Source organism: Nannobrachium achirus (genome assembly GCF_963921795.1).
Source record: "Nannobrachium achirus genome assembly, chromosome: 7".
NCBI lineage: Eukaryota > Metazoa > Chordata > Actinopteri > Myctophiformes > Myctophidae > Nannobrachium > Nannobrachium achirus.
In genome coordinates, this window is record NC_137816.1 from 70214082 (window position 1) to 70234081 (window position 20000).

Consider the following 20000-nt stretch of genomic DNA (forward strand, 5'->3'; position numbering starts at 1 on the left):
AGTTTAGCACAACATTATTTCTTATTATTTCTCCAACACATTTTGTCCAAACAACACTCATATCCAGTGTTGGGGAAGTTACTTTGAAAGCGTAACTTGTACAGTTACAAGTAACTCACCATGGCAGTAACTTGATCAAGTTAAAGTTATACCCCTGGAGAAATATAACTTATAAAGTTTCAAGTTACATAATGTAACGGAGGTCATATAAAAAGTAACTTGAGTTACTTTTTTTCAGGGTTAAATTGAGAATGTACATTTGGTGTACATGAAACAAAATATAATATCCTACAAAAAGGTCACATGCCAGCAGAAATATGCCTCTCAACTGAGTGTTATGTTTTATTTCAAAAAAGGTTGACATTTTCTTTAGTAAACATCTGTGTTCCTAAAATGTAAAAAAAAAAAAAAAAATTATGATCTGTTGAGGACATTGATCATAAATCTTAACAAAACTTAAATGTAAAATTATAACTTCGCTTGTAACTTCTTGTAACTTGAGCCAAAAATGACCAAAAAAGTATCTCAGTTACTTGACGAGTTACAGAAATATGAATGTAACTCAGTTACCAGCAAGTTACAGCAAAATGTAACTTAGTTACGTAACTCAGTTACATGTAACTTTAACTTCTCCAACACTGCTCATATCGGTACACATTATGTCTGTGCAGGGACGTGCTGGCCATTGGGAAAAGCGGGACAACTCCCAAACGGCCGGTTCATTCCCGGCCGCTCCAGGCCGGCCATTAGGAAAAAATTAAAAATAAAATGTCGGCCTTCGTTCCATTTTGGGGGCTGGGCGGCCAACAAAGTAAATCGTCACTGTCAGGCAGAAACCTCGTATCTCCAGGTTTCAAATGTATACATTTTTTCGCAAAGCAAAGCCCTGCTTCATCATACAAGGCCGTTGCACAAAAGTAGTGAAAACAGCCGATCTACAAGCACACAACGCCTCGCACCGCGAGGCGTTGTGTGCTTGTAGATCGGCTGTTTTCACTAGTTTAAATCATTTTTTAAATGATAAATACAAAACAAACGGTTTTGGACGTACAAGGTTTCCACCCAACAACAACAAAATATAACTCATGTAATTGGCCCACTGGCTTGTCACTTTGTCACAAATCTTTGAGTAGCAGCAGCGCTATAGAGAGAGATCTCTCTATAGCGCTGCAATGAGGGCCTCTCCAACTCTTTTTCCCGGGCTGAATCAGGGGCCCAGCACGTCCCTGTCATAGAGTATATATAAAATAGAGAGTGGACGGGCCCCGCCCCTACTATCATTTCAATGCAAGTGCTCAGTGGCGTTTTGAAGCAACGGCTACGTGCTAGCATGTAGCTAATCCAGGTGCATTCTGGGGGAAATTGGAACCAGCTCTGGTTCCAAAACGTCACGAATGACGTCACGAACGACGTCGACGTCCATTGAACCCCATTGTAGACCCCAGCGCCGCGCTCTTATGCTCGTGCATGTATGTTTCACCCCGCCTGAAATTCCAGCTTTGGCCAGTAGGGCGGCCGCTTCAATGTTTACAAGCCATTCTGGGGGCTTGGTCCCTGTGTCTATGCGATCAGGAGAATGACCAGTCCGATTTTTCATAGTCCATCCTGATTGGCTAAGAACGGCATCTAAAGTTTGCAGGATTGGCTGGTTTTGAACAAAATGCCTCCAATCAAGAGACAGTGTCTGATTTGAGGCATTTTGAGCAATAACTTCAACATTAACCCCATAATCTCTACACCTCTGTAATGAACACACACACACACACACACACACGCACGCACGCACGCACGCACGCACGCACGCACGCACACACACACGCACACGCACACGCGAAAAAACAAACAGTGTTTCTTCCAAAATAATGTTTATTATTCACCGTTATTCACTCAAATGACACTCAAAAGAACAGTCTCCAAAACTATTATTTTCATCTGTGAGAAGTTCTGTCATTGGTCGATAGACAGACCAGCCTGCCCTGGTTTTAACCAATCAGGGGGCGACCCTGATCTTGTTGGCATTGGTTAGACCTGTCTGTCAATCCTTTTAGCCCCGGTCGGCTGGTTCATGCACCAATGAGCTGCTAGTGACGGAGCTTCTTACAGATAAAATAATAGTTTTGGAGGCAGACTGCGGCTCCTAGAAGCGCCACAGAGACTAGATTTTATTTTTTAGGGAGCATTGTTAGACGTCTGAATAAAATAAAATAAAAATAAAAAATGAAAAATAAGCAATTGCCTGTTTTCCTGCTTATGTCAGCAGAAAACTACTTATAGCAACTTTAATGTTTTTAAGGGTCGTGTTTTTATGTGTTTTAATGTAAAGTACATTTTAAGGCCTCGCTGTTGAAACGTATATAATAACAATAAGCATGACTGATAACCCTACTGTAATAAACCTGCACATGAAACATGTTTAATAGTGTACAGTAACATGTCAACATGATATCAACGTGTTTAATAATGCATGTGAGACTCTGCAATTACACGGAGCAATGTTAAATAAAAAGCATCTGTTTGTTTGCTACTTTCTCAAAGCCTTTTTCATTTAAAAGGAAGCCTGTATATCAGGGTTCCCCAATAGGCGGCCCGCGGGCCATTTGCGGCCCGCGGGGAGGCTACTGTCTGGCCCCCACCAACCCCAGTAATAAAAACGAACGGTTTTGGACATACAAGGTTTTCACCCGACAACGACTATATCTGAACTGTCGCTGGAGTAGTGGGAACGCCACCGTCCCTCCTGCAATGTTGTGGCCCTCGGCTTGGTACCCTAGACATGATTCAATGTTGTGGCCCTCGGCTTGGTACCCTAGACATGATTCAATGTTGTGGCCCTCGGCTTGGTACCCTAGACATGATTCAATGTTGTGGCCCTCGGCTTGGTACCCTAGACATGATTCAATGTTGTGGCCCTCGGCTTGGTACCCTAGACATGATTCAATGTTGTGGCCCTCGGCTTGGTACCCTAGACATGATTCAATGTTGTGGCCCTCGGCTTGGTACCCTAGACATGATTCAATGTTGTGGCCCTCGGCTTGGTACCCTAGACATGATTCAATGTTGTGGCCCTCGGCTTGGTACCCTAGACATGATTTAATGTTGTGGCCCTCGGCTTGGTACCCTAGACATGATTCAATGTTGTGGTCCTCGGCTTGGTACCCTAGACATAATTCAATGTTGTGGCCCTCGGCTTGGTACCCTAGACATGATTCAATGTTGTGGCCCTCGGCTTGGTACCCTAGACATGATTCAATGTTGTGGCCCTCGGCTTGGTACCCTAGACATGATTCAATGTTGTGGCCCTCGGCTTGGTACCCTAGACATGATTCAATGTTGTGGCCCTCGGCTTGGTACCCTAGACATGATTCAATGTTGTGGCCCTCGGCTTGGTACCCTAGACATGATTCAATGTTGTGGCCCTCGGCTTGGTACCCTAGACATGATTCAATGTTGTGGCCCTCGGCTTGGTACCCTAGACATGATTCAATGTTGTGGCCCTCGGCTTGGTACCCTAGACATGATTCAATGTTGTGGCCCTGGGCTTGGTACCCTAGACATGATTCAATGTTGTGGCACTCGGCTTGGTACCCTAGACATGATTCAATGTTGTGGCCCTGGGCTTGGTACCCTAGACATGATTCAATGTTGTGGCCCTCGGCTTGGTAACCTAGACATGATTCAATGTTGTGGCCCTCGGCTTGGTACCCTAGACATGATTCAATGTTGTGGTCCTCGGCTTGGTACCCTAGACATGATTCAATGTTGTGGCCCTCGGCTTGGTACCCTAGACATGATTCAATGTTGTGGCCCTCGGCTTGGTAACCTAGACATGATTCAATGTTGTGGCCCTCGGCTTGGTAACCTAGACATGATTCAATGTTGTGGCCCTCGGCTTGGTACCCTAGACATGATTTGGCCCTTGGGCTTAAAGAGAGAGAGAGCAGTTTCCATTGTTCCTCCTTTCTCCTGTGGCTACAGGCAGATATCACCCCCTCGTTTTTAGGCGAATTAAGCGAATATTATACGCATATTCGCGTTGCTTTTTGGGGCGTATGGAAAAAGGCGAATCGCGAATACTTCGCCTTTTTGGTTCGCTTATTCGCGACGCTTTGCTAATTCGCCGATATGTACAGAGCTTAAGGGTCCATTTGGTTCCATTTGTACACTCTCAGAGTTACAGAGCTGTAAGGGTCCATTTGGTTCCATTTGTACAGCTATCAATCAGTTTAGCTGGGGACCCCCAGGGCAGCCCCTCACAGAGCCCCAGGGGGTCCCTGGACCTCAGCTTGAGAACCACTGCTACAACGAAACGTATCGTTTTCTAACTAAAGGTGTTTTATGATGGCTGCTACAGGGGTCAGGGGTCGCACGCTGAAAACAGCTGATCTACAAGCTCTCAACACATCAGCTGTACGACACTGGTGCGTCGTAAACTAAACATCAATTAGTTGCAACGTAAAAAAAAAAACTACAAAAAAACACATATCTTCAAATACATACTTTGTTTACCTTCAATGTTTTGAATAGATATGTTTTTCATTTACTAGACTGTAAACCACAAACCCTTAAGCCCTTTGCACACAGGACAGTTGTGTTTCTTCGTTTGCTGCATGAATAAAACACATTGGAGTTGGTGTGCAAGGCTGTGTGGAATCTGCGCTGCGTATCCCAAAAGGAGTCATAAAAGGAGTGATGAGTTTTTTACCGCATGCGACAAGACTAGGGTGACCATATTTTCAGCCACTCAAACCGGGACGCAAAACACTGTTGCCTAAAACTGGGACCCTAAAAGCAATGCGCACGTTACCGCGCACGCGCGTGCCCATTCTCTAACGTTCGTGCACGCGCACACGCGCACCGCAGGGTTGCAAACAGGCAGTGAGTGATTGACAAACAGGCTCAGTGTTGAATTCAGACACGCAATGAATTTGTTCCTTTTTTCTGATTGGTTAGGTGAGCATGTTTTCATGAAAAGAACATGATAAATGTCTATGCAACCACTGAAAACAGCTACTGTTATTTTAATTCTGCCGAAAACCGGGACAATTTTGTAGTGAATGTTGAAAACCGGGACATATTAGTGTTTTAGAGATATTTGTCGGGACACCGGGACACGTAGCTTGAAAACGGGACTGTCCCGGGTAAAACGGGACGTCTGGTCACCCTAGACAAGACGCACGAATCGAACTGGGTTCGATCGAGAGAGAAAGCGCACGGCGGCAGCCACTCGTCGCACGGCTAATTCGGATCCGGTGTGCATGAGGTCGAAGAGAATCATTGTTTTCTTTTAAAAAATGAAATTGTCTGTTTTATCCGTGCGGATAAACGTGCCTGTGTGCAAAGGGCTTTAGTTTGTAATCTTTAATTCTTAATGCACTCCCCCCTCATTTTGTTCAATTAGATTGTTTTGCTTAACTCATATATATTAGGAATTATAAGACATAATACTTATGGAAAGTGTAAAAACAGTATATCTCCAGCAGTTTGTGGAACAACAGCCTAAGTCCGTACAAGCAATATTCAGCTGACAAAGGGAGCAGATAACATTAAAACAGACAATTAAACAAAATGATGGGGGAGTGCATTAACAATTTAACGGATTAAAAACGACTAGTTTGTGGTTTACAGTCTGGTAAATCCAAAAATATCTAAAATCAAAAACGTTTAAATATGTTTTTCATCTCAGATACTCAAATATCTTTAGAACACAGTCTGCACTCACAAAACATGTTCTTTGCCATAAAAAAACACAAAAAAAAAAAAATTAAATTAGTGCAATAGCAAAATACCAAACTTCATTCACATGTACATTTGAGGATGCTCTTATTTTTCTCTCTGCTCTTTTTTGCCTTTTGCACTCTTTCTTTTCTGAAATCTTTATTTTTTTGTTTTGTCCTTTGTTTGCTGTTATTATATTGTTTGCTGTTATTTTACCACTGCATTGTCTGAAGGATGCCAAACAAACACTATTTGTACTCTTTCAGTAAAGACCTGACAATTCGTTCGTTCCGTTTTCAACCCCCGAAAATGCTGTTGTCGTCTGAATGGAAGGCATATCTGACATTTCATTTAGCGGAATCTTCATAGGAGCGGCGTCGTGTGAACGGCGTCGTGTGAACGGCGTCGTGTGAACGCCGCCTAAAGCTGGACTTTGATAAAAGGCACCTTGGGAATAATTAACAGTTTTTCAGTTTTCATGTGTGTGTTTCTTTCTTCCTATATGTTGTTTTTAATATATATATAATTTTTGTCTGAATCACAGTCCTGTTGGAAAGAATAAAACACTGGAATACGGTGACCCAAACAAGTGAAAATAGCAGATCGTAAGCCGCTCGTAAATCGACTGTTTTCACTACTTCATAATTATCATGTTTGTTTGTTTCAAAATGTTTACAATTAGGTTTAAAAAATAATAATAAAGAAAACTTTTAAAATGTTTATATTTATATAGGAAAAGAACATTCCATTTTCACATGTGGGTCCCGACCCACAGTTTGGTAAACAGTGTTCTAAAGAGTGTGTCCTCAATGTAGGCTCTCTCACACACGTGCACACACACACACACACACACACACACACACACACACACACACACACACACACACACACACACACACACACACACACACACACACACACACACACACACACACACACACGTGTGCGCACGCACGCGCGCACGCACGCATGCACGCACGCAGTCGGGAAACCAAGGGGATAAAGTCCAGTGTGTGTGTGTGTGTGTGTGTGTGTGTGTGTGTGTGTGTGTGTGTGTGTGAGTGTGTTTAGCTACTGTTCAAACAGATCAATGTGACATTCAACCATCATGCCACCATGACAGTGGCACTGTGGGCATGATGCCACCATGATGCCACCATGGTGGCATCATGATGCCATCATGATGCCACCATGGCATCATGATGCCACCATGATGCCACCATGATGCCACCATGATGGCATCATGATGCCACCATGATGCCACCATGATGCCACCATGATGGCATCATGATGGCACCATGGTGCCACCATGCCCAGTGAAGCCACCCCAGGGCGGGTTGGGCAGTTGGAGTGGCAGCAGTTCCATCCAATCACATGTCTCTGTTCTCTCTCTCCCCCTGGATGCAGCCAATCAGCAGCCTTGGCGAGCGGTCCGTCCACACAGTGAGGTCCTTTGGTTCAGACGCCCCGTTGCATTGTGGGTAGCGTAGTCCTCTTTAGATGGTGGCGTCGGTGAAGTCTTTCCTGGCGAATCCTTTCTGCACGACACAAAGACAGAGAAAGTAACCTGATGTTATCTATGAAATATTAACTCATCTCATGTCATCAACTTTTTTTTCTCTTTTTGTATTTCTTTGGTTTCCTGAACTCAATAGAGTAACAAAGTCATGATGTCACTCGCTCATCCCCCGGTTCTTCTACGGAGAATAACATTGAGTCATCTTAAAATCCTCTCATATAAGCAGGGACGTGCTGGGCCCCTGATTCAGCCCGGGAGAAAGAGGCCCTCATTGCGCGCTATAGAGAGAGATCTCTCTCTATAGCGCTGCTGCTGCTACTCAAAGATTTGCCATTTCAGATCATGACAAGTGACAAGCCAGTGGGCCAATTACATGAGTTATATTTCGTCGTTGTCGAGTGGAAACCTTGTATGTCCAAAACCGTTTGTTTTGTATTTATCATTTTAAAAATGATTTAAACTAGTGAAAACACCTGAACTACAAGCACACAACGGTGCGAGGCGTTGTGTGCTTGTAGATCTGCTGTTTTCACTACTTTTGAAGCAGGGCTTATCTTTGCGAAAAAATTTACACATTTGAAACTTGGAGATACGAGGTTTCTGCCCGACAGTGACGATTTACTTTGTTGGCCGCCCAGCCCCCAAAATGGAACAAAGGCCGACATTTTATTTTCTTTCTAATGGCCGGCCTGGACCGGCCGGGAATGAACCGGCCATTCGGGAGTTGTCCCGCTTTTCCCAATGGCCAGCACGTCCCTGCATATAAGCATTGTGTTCTAAAAATAAACCAACAGTCTCCATGATATTGTCGGGGAGGAGGCTCTGTATGGTTTATGACAGTCATTCACTCATATTTGATACAGTCTGTTTCTGGTGAAAATGTAACAAACTTTCTGTGTGGAGTTTGCATGTTCTCCCCGTGTCTCCCAGGGTAGATACTAGGGGTGTAACGATACATTTTAACAGCGATGCGATACGCATCACGATGCATGGTTAACGATACGATACATGGACGATATTGGTTCATTCATGGCGATACGACACGATTCCATTCAATGATTTAAAATCGATACAGTAACTATTTAGCAAAGACATTAAATCTATGTGAAAGGTGTAAACAAATCTATTATTATGGAAGTAAACGCTTTGATTCTCCAGCAAATACATGGACATTATATTTCAACACATATGGATGGACAAACACACACCTTGACATGAACACAGAGAATACATACATTTATGGATAGACCAAGAGTAGCTACTGTATATGGAATGGATAGACCAAGAGTAGCTACTGTATATGGAATGGATAGACCAAGAGTAGCTACTGTATATGGAATGGATAGACCAAGAGTAGCTACTGTATATGGAATGGATAGACCAAGAGTAGCTACTGTATATGGAATGGATAGACCAAGAGTAGCTACTGTATATGGAATGGATAGACCAAGAGTAGCTACTGTATATGACCTGTATAGACCAAGAGTAGCTACTGTATATGGAATGGATAGACCAAGAGTAGCTACTGTATATGGAATGGATAGACCAAGAGTAGCTACTGTATATGGAATGGATAGACCAAGAGTAGCTACTGTATATGGAATGGATAGACCAAGAGTAGCTACTGTATATGGAATGGATAGACCAAGAGTAGCTACTGTATATGGAATGGATAGACCAAGAGTAGCTACTGTATATGACCTGTATAGACCAAGAGTAGCTACTGTATATGGAATGATAGACCAAGAGTAGCTACTGTATATGACCTGTATAGACCAAGAGTAGCTACTGTATATGGAATGATAGACCAAGAGTAGCTACTGTATATGACCTGTATAGACCAAGAGTAGCTACTGTATATGGAATGATAGACCAAGAGTAGCTACTGTATATGACCTGTATAGACCAAGAGTAGCTACTGTATATGGAATGATAGACCAAGAGTAGCTGCTGTATATGGAATGGAAGAGTAGCTACTGTATATGGAATGGAAAGCTACTGTAGCTACTGTATATGGAATGGAAAGCTACTGTAGCTACTGTATATGGAATGGAAAGCTACTGTAGCTACTGTATATGGATGGACCAAGACATGGAATGGGGAAAAAACTAACAAACAGGAGAGGCTACTGGAGAAGCTGGTTTGGACATATGATCTGATGCTGGACAATGTCACTATGATGTCACTATGATGTCACTATGACAGAAAGAGACACGATGGCTCTGTTCCAAACCACATACTCTGTTGTTGCCACACTCATTCATTCACCCCATGAATCCCAACAGACAGACAGACAGGCAGACAGACAGACAGACAGACAGACAGACAGACAGACAGACAGACAGACAGACAGACAGACAGACAGACAGACAGACAGACAGACAGACAGACAGACAGACAGATAGATACCTTTATTATCCCAAGGGGGAAAATCAGTGCCCAAATCAAAGTGACCAATGCTAGTTAGTGCAAGTATCTCAACATCATGTCAAACACAAGCAAAAATACTGTCCAAAACCTGTTCGTTCTGGACTGAAATGACCATATATGGACATGGGACACACATTTTGTTTTTGATAAAACCTGTTCATTCAGGACTGAAATGACCATATATGGACATGGGACACACAAAGCCACTCCTTGGAAGCGGCTTTCACCGCTTCAAAAAACAAGAAGAAAAACAATAGAAGTCCATATACTGTACTTCCATTGGGAAACTATGGTTTAGTGATGAGTCATCACTTTTCTGGGGTCAGCTCAGTTTCGTGGGATCCGTTTTTGGCCCGAGGAATATTTTTTCGCGAAAAACGAAATGCTTGCAATGGATTGAGAATCATGAAAAAACCCTAGTTTAGAAACCTCACATGCTACTTAAAGAAGATTTTTTGGGGTTCCCTAACCTTTTTGTCTCAGGTCACACCATGAACATTTTATTTTTTTAATCTGAGGCACCCCTACATTATAATTTTCACTCCCAGCACCTTATATTTATAGCATATCGTCGTTGTCGGGTGGAAACCTTGTATGTCCGAAACCGTTCGTTTTGTATTCATCATCTATAAAATGTACTATACTAGTGAAAACAGCAGATCTACAAGCACACCAAGCACACACTATAAGCACACAACACCTCGCATCGCGAGGTGTTGTGTGCTTGTAGATTCACTAGTTTTGTGCGACAGTGACGATATTTTAGTGATTATGTTGCGAGGAAAACGTTGAGATAACAGCCCTTTTGGTTAGAACTGACTGAAAATAACTTTGTACTTCAAGTTTAAAATGATACTAAATATTTCTTCAAGTGTCCAAATAGATTGCTAATTATTATCAAATGATCTCGCCCACTTTGAAAACCCGTGCCCTAAGGATCATAAAGAATCCTGAACCATAACTATTGCTCTGTCTTTTGGGTCGGGCCCTTTTTTCTATCTTAGATTGACTCAGTGAACAGAGAAGGGTCAGTGAACTGAACAAGCGTCTCATCCTTCCTGGAAGTCTTTAACCAACCTTCACATTCTCTGCATTCCACTGCTGTGACCTCACTCTGCAGTTCAGCACAAGCTAGGGTACGGCAAAGATGGGAGTCCTCAAGGAAAAGAGGCATTACATTTTGTATAACACGCTTCTATTGTGAAAATAACAGATCTACATGCTCACAACGCCTCGCAGTGCGAGGCGTTGTGAGCATGTAGATCTGCTATTTTCACAATGTGTGAAAATAAAACAAGTTTTGACCGTTTTTTTCCCCAGGTTTCTAAGGTTTCTTGGGCTGGATATGGCAGCCTGGAACGGTTGTTCAAGTGCAGCTAAACTTGGCATGTTAGTAAACGTGCCACAATTAACAATAATGCATTGCACCTGTGCAGCTGACCTGCGGAACCTGGGAATATACCATTATGTCAAGATGGGGAGAATATAATTATTTGTTAAAGTGACCATTTTGTTAAATGTTGCAGCTGTAGTTATTTTACTGTAATTTAACAACATAATAACCAGCACAGATAGACACAGAGACATTCATGGATTTATATTTAAAAGTAACTTTTATTTCCCCCCCCTGGACCCAGGGTATGGCAGCTGCTTACCCCTGGACCCCCCAGGACCCAGGGTATGGCAGCTGCATACCCCTGGACCCCCCTGGACCCAGGGTATGGCAGCTGCATACCCCTGGACCCCCCAGGACCCAGGGTATGGCAGCTGCATACCCCTGGACCCCCCTGGACCCAGGGTATGGCAGCTGCATACCCCTGGACCCCCCTGGACCCAGGGTATGACAGCTGCATACCCCTGGACCCCCCAGGACCCAGGGTATGGCTGCTGCTTACCCCTGGACCCCCCTGGACCCAGGGTATGGCTGCTGCTTACCCCTGGACCCCCCAGGACCCAGGGTATGGCTGCTGCATACCCCTGGACCCCCCTGGACCCAGGGTATGGCAGCTGCATACCCCTGGACCCCCCTGGACCCAGGGTATGACAGCTGCATACCCCTGGACCCCCCTGGACCCAGGGTATGGCAGCTGCATACCCCTGCCATACCCAGTTGACGCCCCTGACACACTGAAGACCACGTGAACCCAGAACACATAAACCAATGGACTGAGGGAACAGAGGACTTCATTAGAGGACAGTATAATATTATGTTAACCAGTAAGACTCCCTAATCAGGAGATAAGCGACTGTCAGGTCGCAGCGTGATTGTAGGACAAAATGTGTAGGAGCAGTGTCCAAAAATGTGTTTGAAAAAATCGGCCTGATGGTGGCGCTATATGGGACAGATCCATGTTGATGACGTGAGTGTAGACATACTGTGTAGCGATTTGCGTGATTTTAGGGAAAATCTGTAGGAGCAGTGTCCAAAAATGTGTTTTGCAAGAATCGGCCTAATGGTGGCGCTAGAAGAGGGCCATGTGAGAATTGATGGAGGTTGTGGTTTGGCAGGCAAGGAGTGTGTGTGCAAAATGTGGCATGGATCGGGGCAACGGTTGCGGAGATATGAGCAGGGCAAAAGTGTGACGTGTGACAGACTGACAGACTGACTGACAGTTGGTCGAGGTTTGATAGTAACTACGACCAGACGGTCGCAATAAACACACAGAAACTGACTCCCTTCCTCTCATCCAATCACCATCCAGTTGACTTGGCCTGCTCTAATCCCGTTAGCCAATCAGGCGCAGCCAGCACACCCTCCATGCGAGAAACCCTCTTAATGGGTGGAAGTGAGGGCCGCGGAACCCACCGATATGCCCGTATATGGGCGTATCAGAGCCACCCAGGGGCATGCATTAGAGCCCTGCAAGCGGGATAAATGGGATGAACCGGATCAGCGGGTAAACCGGTTTTATCTGGTTTTGTTTGTGTTATTATGGCCTTTCCCTCTCCACATGCTGTGGACAGTGTGGAGACAAATCAAAAAGCCAAATGGTGCGCACACACGCACTGCCACATCGTTTCATAAGCCATGTTTCCATAAACGTATTTGAATTAGGGAAGCGAATGATCAGAAATGCGTATTAACTCTTATACCGCTTTGGACGTTCCTGTTCGCCCCAATTCCCAAGAGCCCTCTGTGCCAATACGGCGCTCGTTCGGTTCGTTCGTCTGATGACTGTAAGCTGATGAGGGGTCGCGCGGCCATGTACTGTAAACACATTTTCCGCGGTGATGGTGTAAAAAATCCATTATGCGTTACATCAACGGAGAACAATTCACTTCCTTGTTGATTTCCTCTGGCTGTAAGGCTCTGTGGCCAGTGACTGGTCTTCTTCTTCTTCAACACATAACAGGCAAATTCACATTCATTCTCGCATGACGCCGCCCTCTGCTGCCTGGCAGACCAAAGTGCACTATTGCACAATAAAAAAAAAAAAAAAAAAAAAAATGTCTGTCTATCTACTATAACGTTGCAAAGGTAAGCCGCTTTTTGATGGCACCAGACCCAATAAATAAATAAATAAATAATCTGGCAGTAGGAGAGTTAACACTTAGCCAGCCGAAATAGAATGGCTTGTTGTAGATTAGCCGTGAAATTTCTATTATTATATTATGATCTGAGACATAATATTATGTTTATAAACATTAGCGCACTCCCTCTCCCCCTCCCCCAGCGCCGCCGGTTTGTTTTGGTTCGAGGTCCCTCGGTCGTGAACTCACCATAAATATCTTGATTTCCATTGGCATAAAGTGGGGATTTTGGCCGAGTCGTCTTCCCCCCGTGGCGCTTCGCGTGCGTGATCCGTGCACATCGCGGTAAACAAATGTAATCATGTCAATATGAAGACCCTGTGACAACTTTGATCTGGTCGAAAACATCCCCGAGATGCGCTATGCTAACGTTTCCTCCTCCAATGAAAGTGAACGGAAAATGTGTTATAGAGAAGGGATAGTGACCAGAAGCACTTCCGGTTCATGTGCAGAGAAGAATGATGCAAATAGACGGGTGGTGAGACAGAGAAAGGGTAGCAATCTTTTTTTTTGAGAGCGGTGCTCACACCGTCTCCATAGCGTGGCCGTGTGTGTAGGTATGTATGTTTGTTTGTATGTATGTATGTATGTATGTATGTATGTATGTGGGTGGGTGGGTCTGTATGTAGCCTCAAGCCTGTGGTATAGTACCTTTTCTGACCACACATGTTAACTCACTTAGCGCCGAGCGACTTTCGGGGCGACTAACTAATGATGGCGTTTAGTGCCGAGCGACTCGGAGCGACTTTTATATAAAAGCATTGTTTAAGCTTTTAATTTGGGTTGATAGACGGAGCGGAACGGTTAGCTTACCTTCGACTAGCATACAGATGAAAACCGTGAAAAAAAAGGATACGATTATGACGTCACCTTTAAGCCATAGCTTCCTGTTTACGTAGGCCTCTGTTAGCCGCTAGGCTCAATGCAAACCATCCGACCCTCACGTAGCTTCACTAGGTCGGATTTTGATTCGGAAACTTTCTGTGTGGCATCTATATACGTTCCGATGCCCATACCAATGGTGGTTTGAGACGATCAAGCACGAATTGAGCAGTATTGAGCTCAAATGGCGGCCCGCGGCCTGTCCATTGAATGTCAATGGAGAGCATGTCATTGTACCATCCTGTTATGTCATGAACCTTGTTTTTTATTCTGACTTAACATGGGACCATACAAAGTCTATGGGCTATGGCTCACTCTAGTGGTCATCTTGTGGTATCCACATGTAACGTGCATCTGTTATGTAATGTGATTTTGGGGATTCAATATAGCTATTTCCTGGCGTTATAAGCGCAGATTCATATTGAAATCTGGCTCGCTCGGCGCTAAGTGAGTTAAGGGAGGGGCGCTGTTGTTCAGGCCAGGCCAGAACAGGCAAGGCACACTCACACACACACACACACGCGCGCACAGACTCCACCGCTCAGTTCACACGGGTGTGATTTTTTATCATTATCACTTATTTCATTTTTAATGACCTAGTCGGGAAAAAGACGGCGCGGCTGAGACTCCTTGCTCAGATGTCCGGTATATTACGGTTTTAATATTAAGGGGCTCCCCGTGGCTTGGAAAGGGTTAAGACAAAGTGAATTTAGCCCGTTTCCATTTGCGGGTGTCATTCGAATTAGCGACGGTCGCATGGGTTAACAGAGTGCTCATCCTGCAAGTTTCAGCGTCCTCTGGAAGGTGGCCGATCTGCAAGCTCACAGCGCGGCGCGGAGACGCGGATGCGAGCTGCTGTGAGCTTGTAGATCGGCCACTTTTGGCACGCAACACCGTGTGATGAGGAAGGGTTAGCCACGGATGGCTTGACTCTGGGAGGTGAATGGAGACTAGGGGTGTAACGATATAGTAACTGTATCGAAATATCATTTTTAACTTAAAAAATCAAAGTATATCGAAATGAAAACAGCTAAAATCGAATCGCATCGTTTTATTTTGTATCGTATCGAATCGGCAGTGCAAAGAATCGATTGTATCGATACTACCTTCTTGTGCATTGTATTTAGTATTTTTAAGAAGAACATTTTAAAGAAGGGGTTTAATTACTTTTCCTTTCCATATAGCTAACTCTGGTCTATCGATAAATGTGTGTAATCTCTGGGTTCATGTCAAGGTGCAGGTTTGTCAATATACAATGTCCATGTATTTGGCAGATAATCACTGTGTTTACTTATTTATATCCATAATAATACATGTTTCCCTTAAAAACCTGCACTATCCACACCTTTCACACACATTTAATTTCTTTGATAAATAGTTACTATATTGATTTTAAATCATTGAATCGAATCGTATCGTATCACCATGAATGAACCAATATCGTCCATGTATCGTATCGTCAACCATGTATCGTGATATGTGTCGAATCGCTATTAAAATGTATCGTTACACCCCTAATGGAGACTCATATTAAACAAATAATGATGTAAATAAGGAAGTGAATCCCAGTGGTCTCTTTCAGAAGGAGCTCAAAACAAACAGTGAAAACATGCGTTTCCACAAGAATGAAAATTGCACTGTGTAAAAACGTCCCGAGAATTCTAAACTCTTTCACTATCTCACTGTAACCGTTAAAACGCACACACGCACGCACGCACGCACGCACGCACGCACGCACTCACGCACGCACGCACGCACGCACGCACGCACGCACTCACGCACGCACGCACACACGCACGCACGCACGCACGCACGCACGCACGCACTCACGCACGCACGCACTCACGCACGCACGCACGCACGCACGCACGCACTCACGCACACACACAGAACAGCCTGGTCTGGCAGCATTTCAGGGCAGCAACAGATTGATGGCTGCTCCTCTGAGACTGAATATGAATCTAGAGAAAATATTTATGTTTGCAGAGAGAGAGAGAGAGAGAGTAGTCGGGGATCCACAAGCCCAAAAGCTCAAGGAATAGGGTTGAACCTGTGATGTTCTTTTTATTTCTGTTTTATCTATTAGTTTGGTCATTAAGGTACACAGAATCAGAGGCCTGCTCTGCTGGAAACAAAAAACTAAAACGTTATGGCCATTTGTATATTCACTGTCTCATTGACTCCACTACACAGGAAAGAAATATATTATAAAAAAGAAAGACATCTGCTTTAAGTAGCATCTGATGGGTCAAACTGGAGGGTTTTCATGATTCTGAATCCATTACAAAAAACATTCCTTGGGATAGAACATTTTTTTTTTTTTGCTTGTCCATTTTTACTTTTGCGCTGGTCCATTTTCTAGCCCAAGGAATGTTTTTTATGCAAAACAAACGCTTGCAATGGATTCAGAATGAAAACCCTCCAGTCTGACCCCTTAGCTACTTAAAGCAGCATTTTTTGTTTTTATAATATATTTCCTTTCCTGTGTAGTGGAGTCAATGGGACAGTGAATATACAAATGGCCATAACTTTATTTCCTGTTTCCGGCAGAGCAGGCCTCTCATTCTGTGGACCTTAATGACCAAACTAATAGATAAAACAGAACATCACAGGTCCTCTCCCATTTTGAGGGACTGGATCCCCAGCTAGAGAGAGACAGAGACTTGTCGCAACGCAACATGTCATGAGCTTTAGACGTTATGAAATTCAGAAAAAAAGAGGGGAGGGGAGGAATGGAACACATGTGGGCAGAGGAATAGAAACAGGAGAGGAGAGGAGGGGAGGGAGGGGGATAGGAGAGGAGAGGGGAGGAGAGAGGAGAGGAGAGGAGAGGAGGGGAGGGGAGGAGAGGAGAGGAGAGGAGAGGAGAGGAGAGGAGAGGAGAGGAGAGGAGAGGAGAGGAGAGGAGAGGGAACATGTGGGCAGATAGTCTGGGATCACTTCACTTTCGAGGTTTGAAACCAAACCGGATTCAGTTTTAACCCAGAATAATTCCCCTGCGCTCAAGAACATACTTTTAGGGCCTACCTAATAAACTCCTTGATGCGGAGTAGTTTTGCTTTTGGAAAATGTGTTTGGTAAATGCATCTTTTATTCCAACCGTTAGCCACTGGCAAGACTACACTAGGATACTGGAGCATTTTAATAGGGATTGGGGAAACAAACGGGGGGAAACAAAACAAAGCAACGCCGCTTCTTCTGCTTGTGGTTTCTGCCTGGACCGGATCAAACCGCCCGTTGTAAACAATCACCAGGCTTTCCCCCAGAAAGCCTGGTGAAAGCCTTGTGGGCGACAGGGACGTGCTGGGTCCCTGATTCAGCCCAGGAAAAAGAGTTGGAGAGGCCCTCATTGCGCGCTATAGAGAGAGATCTCTCTCTATAGCGCTGCTGCTGCTACTCAAAGATTTGCCATTTCAGATCATGACAAGTGACAAGCCAGTGGGCCAATTACATGAGTTATATTTTGTCGTTGTCGGGTGGAAACCTTGTATGTCCAAAACCATTTGTTTAGTATTTATCATTTTTAAAATGATTTAAACTAGTGAAAACAGACGATCTACAAGCACACAACGCCTCGCACCGCGAGGCGTTGTGTGCTTGTAGATCGTCTGTTTTCACTACTTTTGTGCAGCGGCCTTGTATGATGAAGCAGGGCTTTGCTTTGTGAAAACATTTATAGGCCTACAATACATTTAAAACTTGGAGATGCGAGGTTTTCTGCCCGACAGTTGGCCGCCCAGCCCCCAAAATGGAATGGATATTTTATTTATATTATTTTCCTAATGGCCGGTCTGAACCGGCCGGGAATGAACCGGCCGTTGGGGAGTTGTCCCGCTTTGAGCAATGGCCAGCACGCCCCTGGTGGGTGGGGTTAGTGGGCAGATGAATAGAAACAATGTCCCATGCAGGCTGTTGAATCTGATGAATCTGGTTTGAAATGACCGCAGATGATGGACAGTAGTAAGCACTCATATCTGGAAATTATGTTCAATAATCAAACCTGTGTGTGTGTGTGTGTGTGTGTGTGTGTGTGTGTGTGTGTGTGTGTGTGTGTGTGTGTGTGTGTGTGTGTGTGTTGAGTCAACAGCGCCACTTGCCCATGGACGGATTAACCCCCACGAGGGCCCCTGGCCGATACATTTTTAGTTCCCCCAAGGGCCCCTGAGAGCCAAGGGCCCCTGGCAACGGCCCAATGTTTAATACAGCCCTGCAACTTGCCCATGCACCCAGGCCAGCCACTGGTGGTCACCCAGCGGTATTACAGCTCTTGCTACAGACAAACATACACAGAGTTATACCTACACATCAGGGACGTGCTGGCCATTGGGAAAAGCGGGACAACTCCCGAACGGCCGGTTCATTCCCGCCTGGTCCAGGCCGGCCAATAGGAAAAAATAAATAAATAACATTTCGGCCTTCGTTCCATTTTGGGGGCTGGGCGGCCAACAATTGAACAAAGTAAATCGTCACTGTCGGGCAGAAACCTTGTATCTCCAAGTTTCAAATGTATACAATTTTTCGCAAAGCAAAGCCCTGCTTCATCATACAAGGCTGTTGCACAAAAGTACTGAAAACAGCCGATCTACAAGTGCTTGTAGATCGGCTGTTTTCACTAGTTTAAATCATTTTTAAAATGATAAATACAAAACAAACGGTTTTGGACATACAAGGTTTCCACCCAACAACAACGAAAATAACTCATGTACAGTAATTGGCCCACTGGCTTGTCACTTGTCATGATCTGAAATGGCAAATCTTTGAGTAGCAGCAGCAGCGCTATAGAGAGAGATCTCTCTCTGTATGAGGGCCTCTACAACTCTTTTTCCCGGGCTGAATCAGGGGCCCAGCACGTCCCTGCTACACACGCAGCCACGCATTGGAGACGAAAAAATAAAAAAAGTTCCTTTACGGTGAAGCTCTATCACAGAGAATGTATTATTCTGGACCACCACAGAATAAAACACATAAATACAATCTTCTTTGTCTTAACTTCTTTGTCTATCTGTGCTGGTTATTATGTTGTTAAATTACAGTAAAATAACTACAAATGCAACATTTTACAAAATGGTCACTTTAACAAGGTATTATAATTATATTCTCCCCATCTTGACAGAATGGTATATTCCCAGGTTCCGCAGGTCAGCTGCACAGGTGCAATGCATTATTGTTAAAGAGGCGGATCCATAGTTTTGTATTTTTTCTGGTTTTCATGTGTCTAGGAAGTTGACATGTACTTCATTAGACCCCCTGGTGTGGTTGTTATGAGCAATTATGTATTGCCTTTCTATTTGGGTTTAGGTGTAGGCTGCCACCTTGTGGGTCAAACGTGCCGGTCCAAAAACACACATACTTATTACATCACAGAATCAACCCCTCCCCTAATTACCATTCACTGAACATACGTGGGTGTGGCTAACTTCAGCTGGGTCACCACCCACCATGACAACCACGCATACCAATGAACTGGTGGGTGTGGCCACGTAAAAACATAATTGTCTCCACCAGCCGAAGGCTGAGGGAGAGTATGTTTTCCCCTCCGTCCGTCCGTCCGTCCGTCCGTGCGTCCGTGCGTCCGTCCGTCCGTCCGTCCGTTTGTCCGTTACCAGCTAATCTCCGGCGCCGTTGGCCCGGTCGCTGCCAAACTGTGCACACACACTCCCTCGACACCAATTCAGAACCTCTGCCCCAAATATTTCACATGGGCCTGTTCTAGCGCCACCAGGAGGCCGACTTTTGCAAAACTAACTTTTGCCAGTACTCCTACAGATTTTGTCCAAAAATCACGTAAATCAGTAGACAGTATCTCTACATTCATGTGATCGACATGGATGTGTCAGATTTTCCATATTCCATCCTGATTGGCTAAAACTGGCTTTCAAAGTTTGCAGGATTGGTCAGTTTTGAATAAAATGCCTGAAATCCT

At 44.5% G+C, this 20000-nt stretch overlaps 1 protein-coding gene across 2 annotated transcripts in view; it reads right to left on the minus strand.

Annotated features, from left to right (window-relative positions):
- Positions 1–4586: 4586 nt before the first annotated feature.
- The window catches only part of LOC308288213 (plakophilin-3-like), a gene marked incomplete at its 5' end in the record, with an annotated part of 63359 nt that continues 47945 nt past the window's right edge, over positions 4587–20000 (minus strand). The window contains one exon of one of the 2 annotated variants that reach the window (XM_080729586.1): positions 4587–7253. In XM_080729586.1, coding sequence (XP_080585712.1) covers positions 7212–7253 — 42 coding nt within the window. In that variant the 3' untranslated portion in view covers positions 4587–7211. The remainder of the gene's footprint in view (positions 7254–20000) is intronic. The other variant, XR_013962178.1, reaches the window with a different exon arrangement.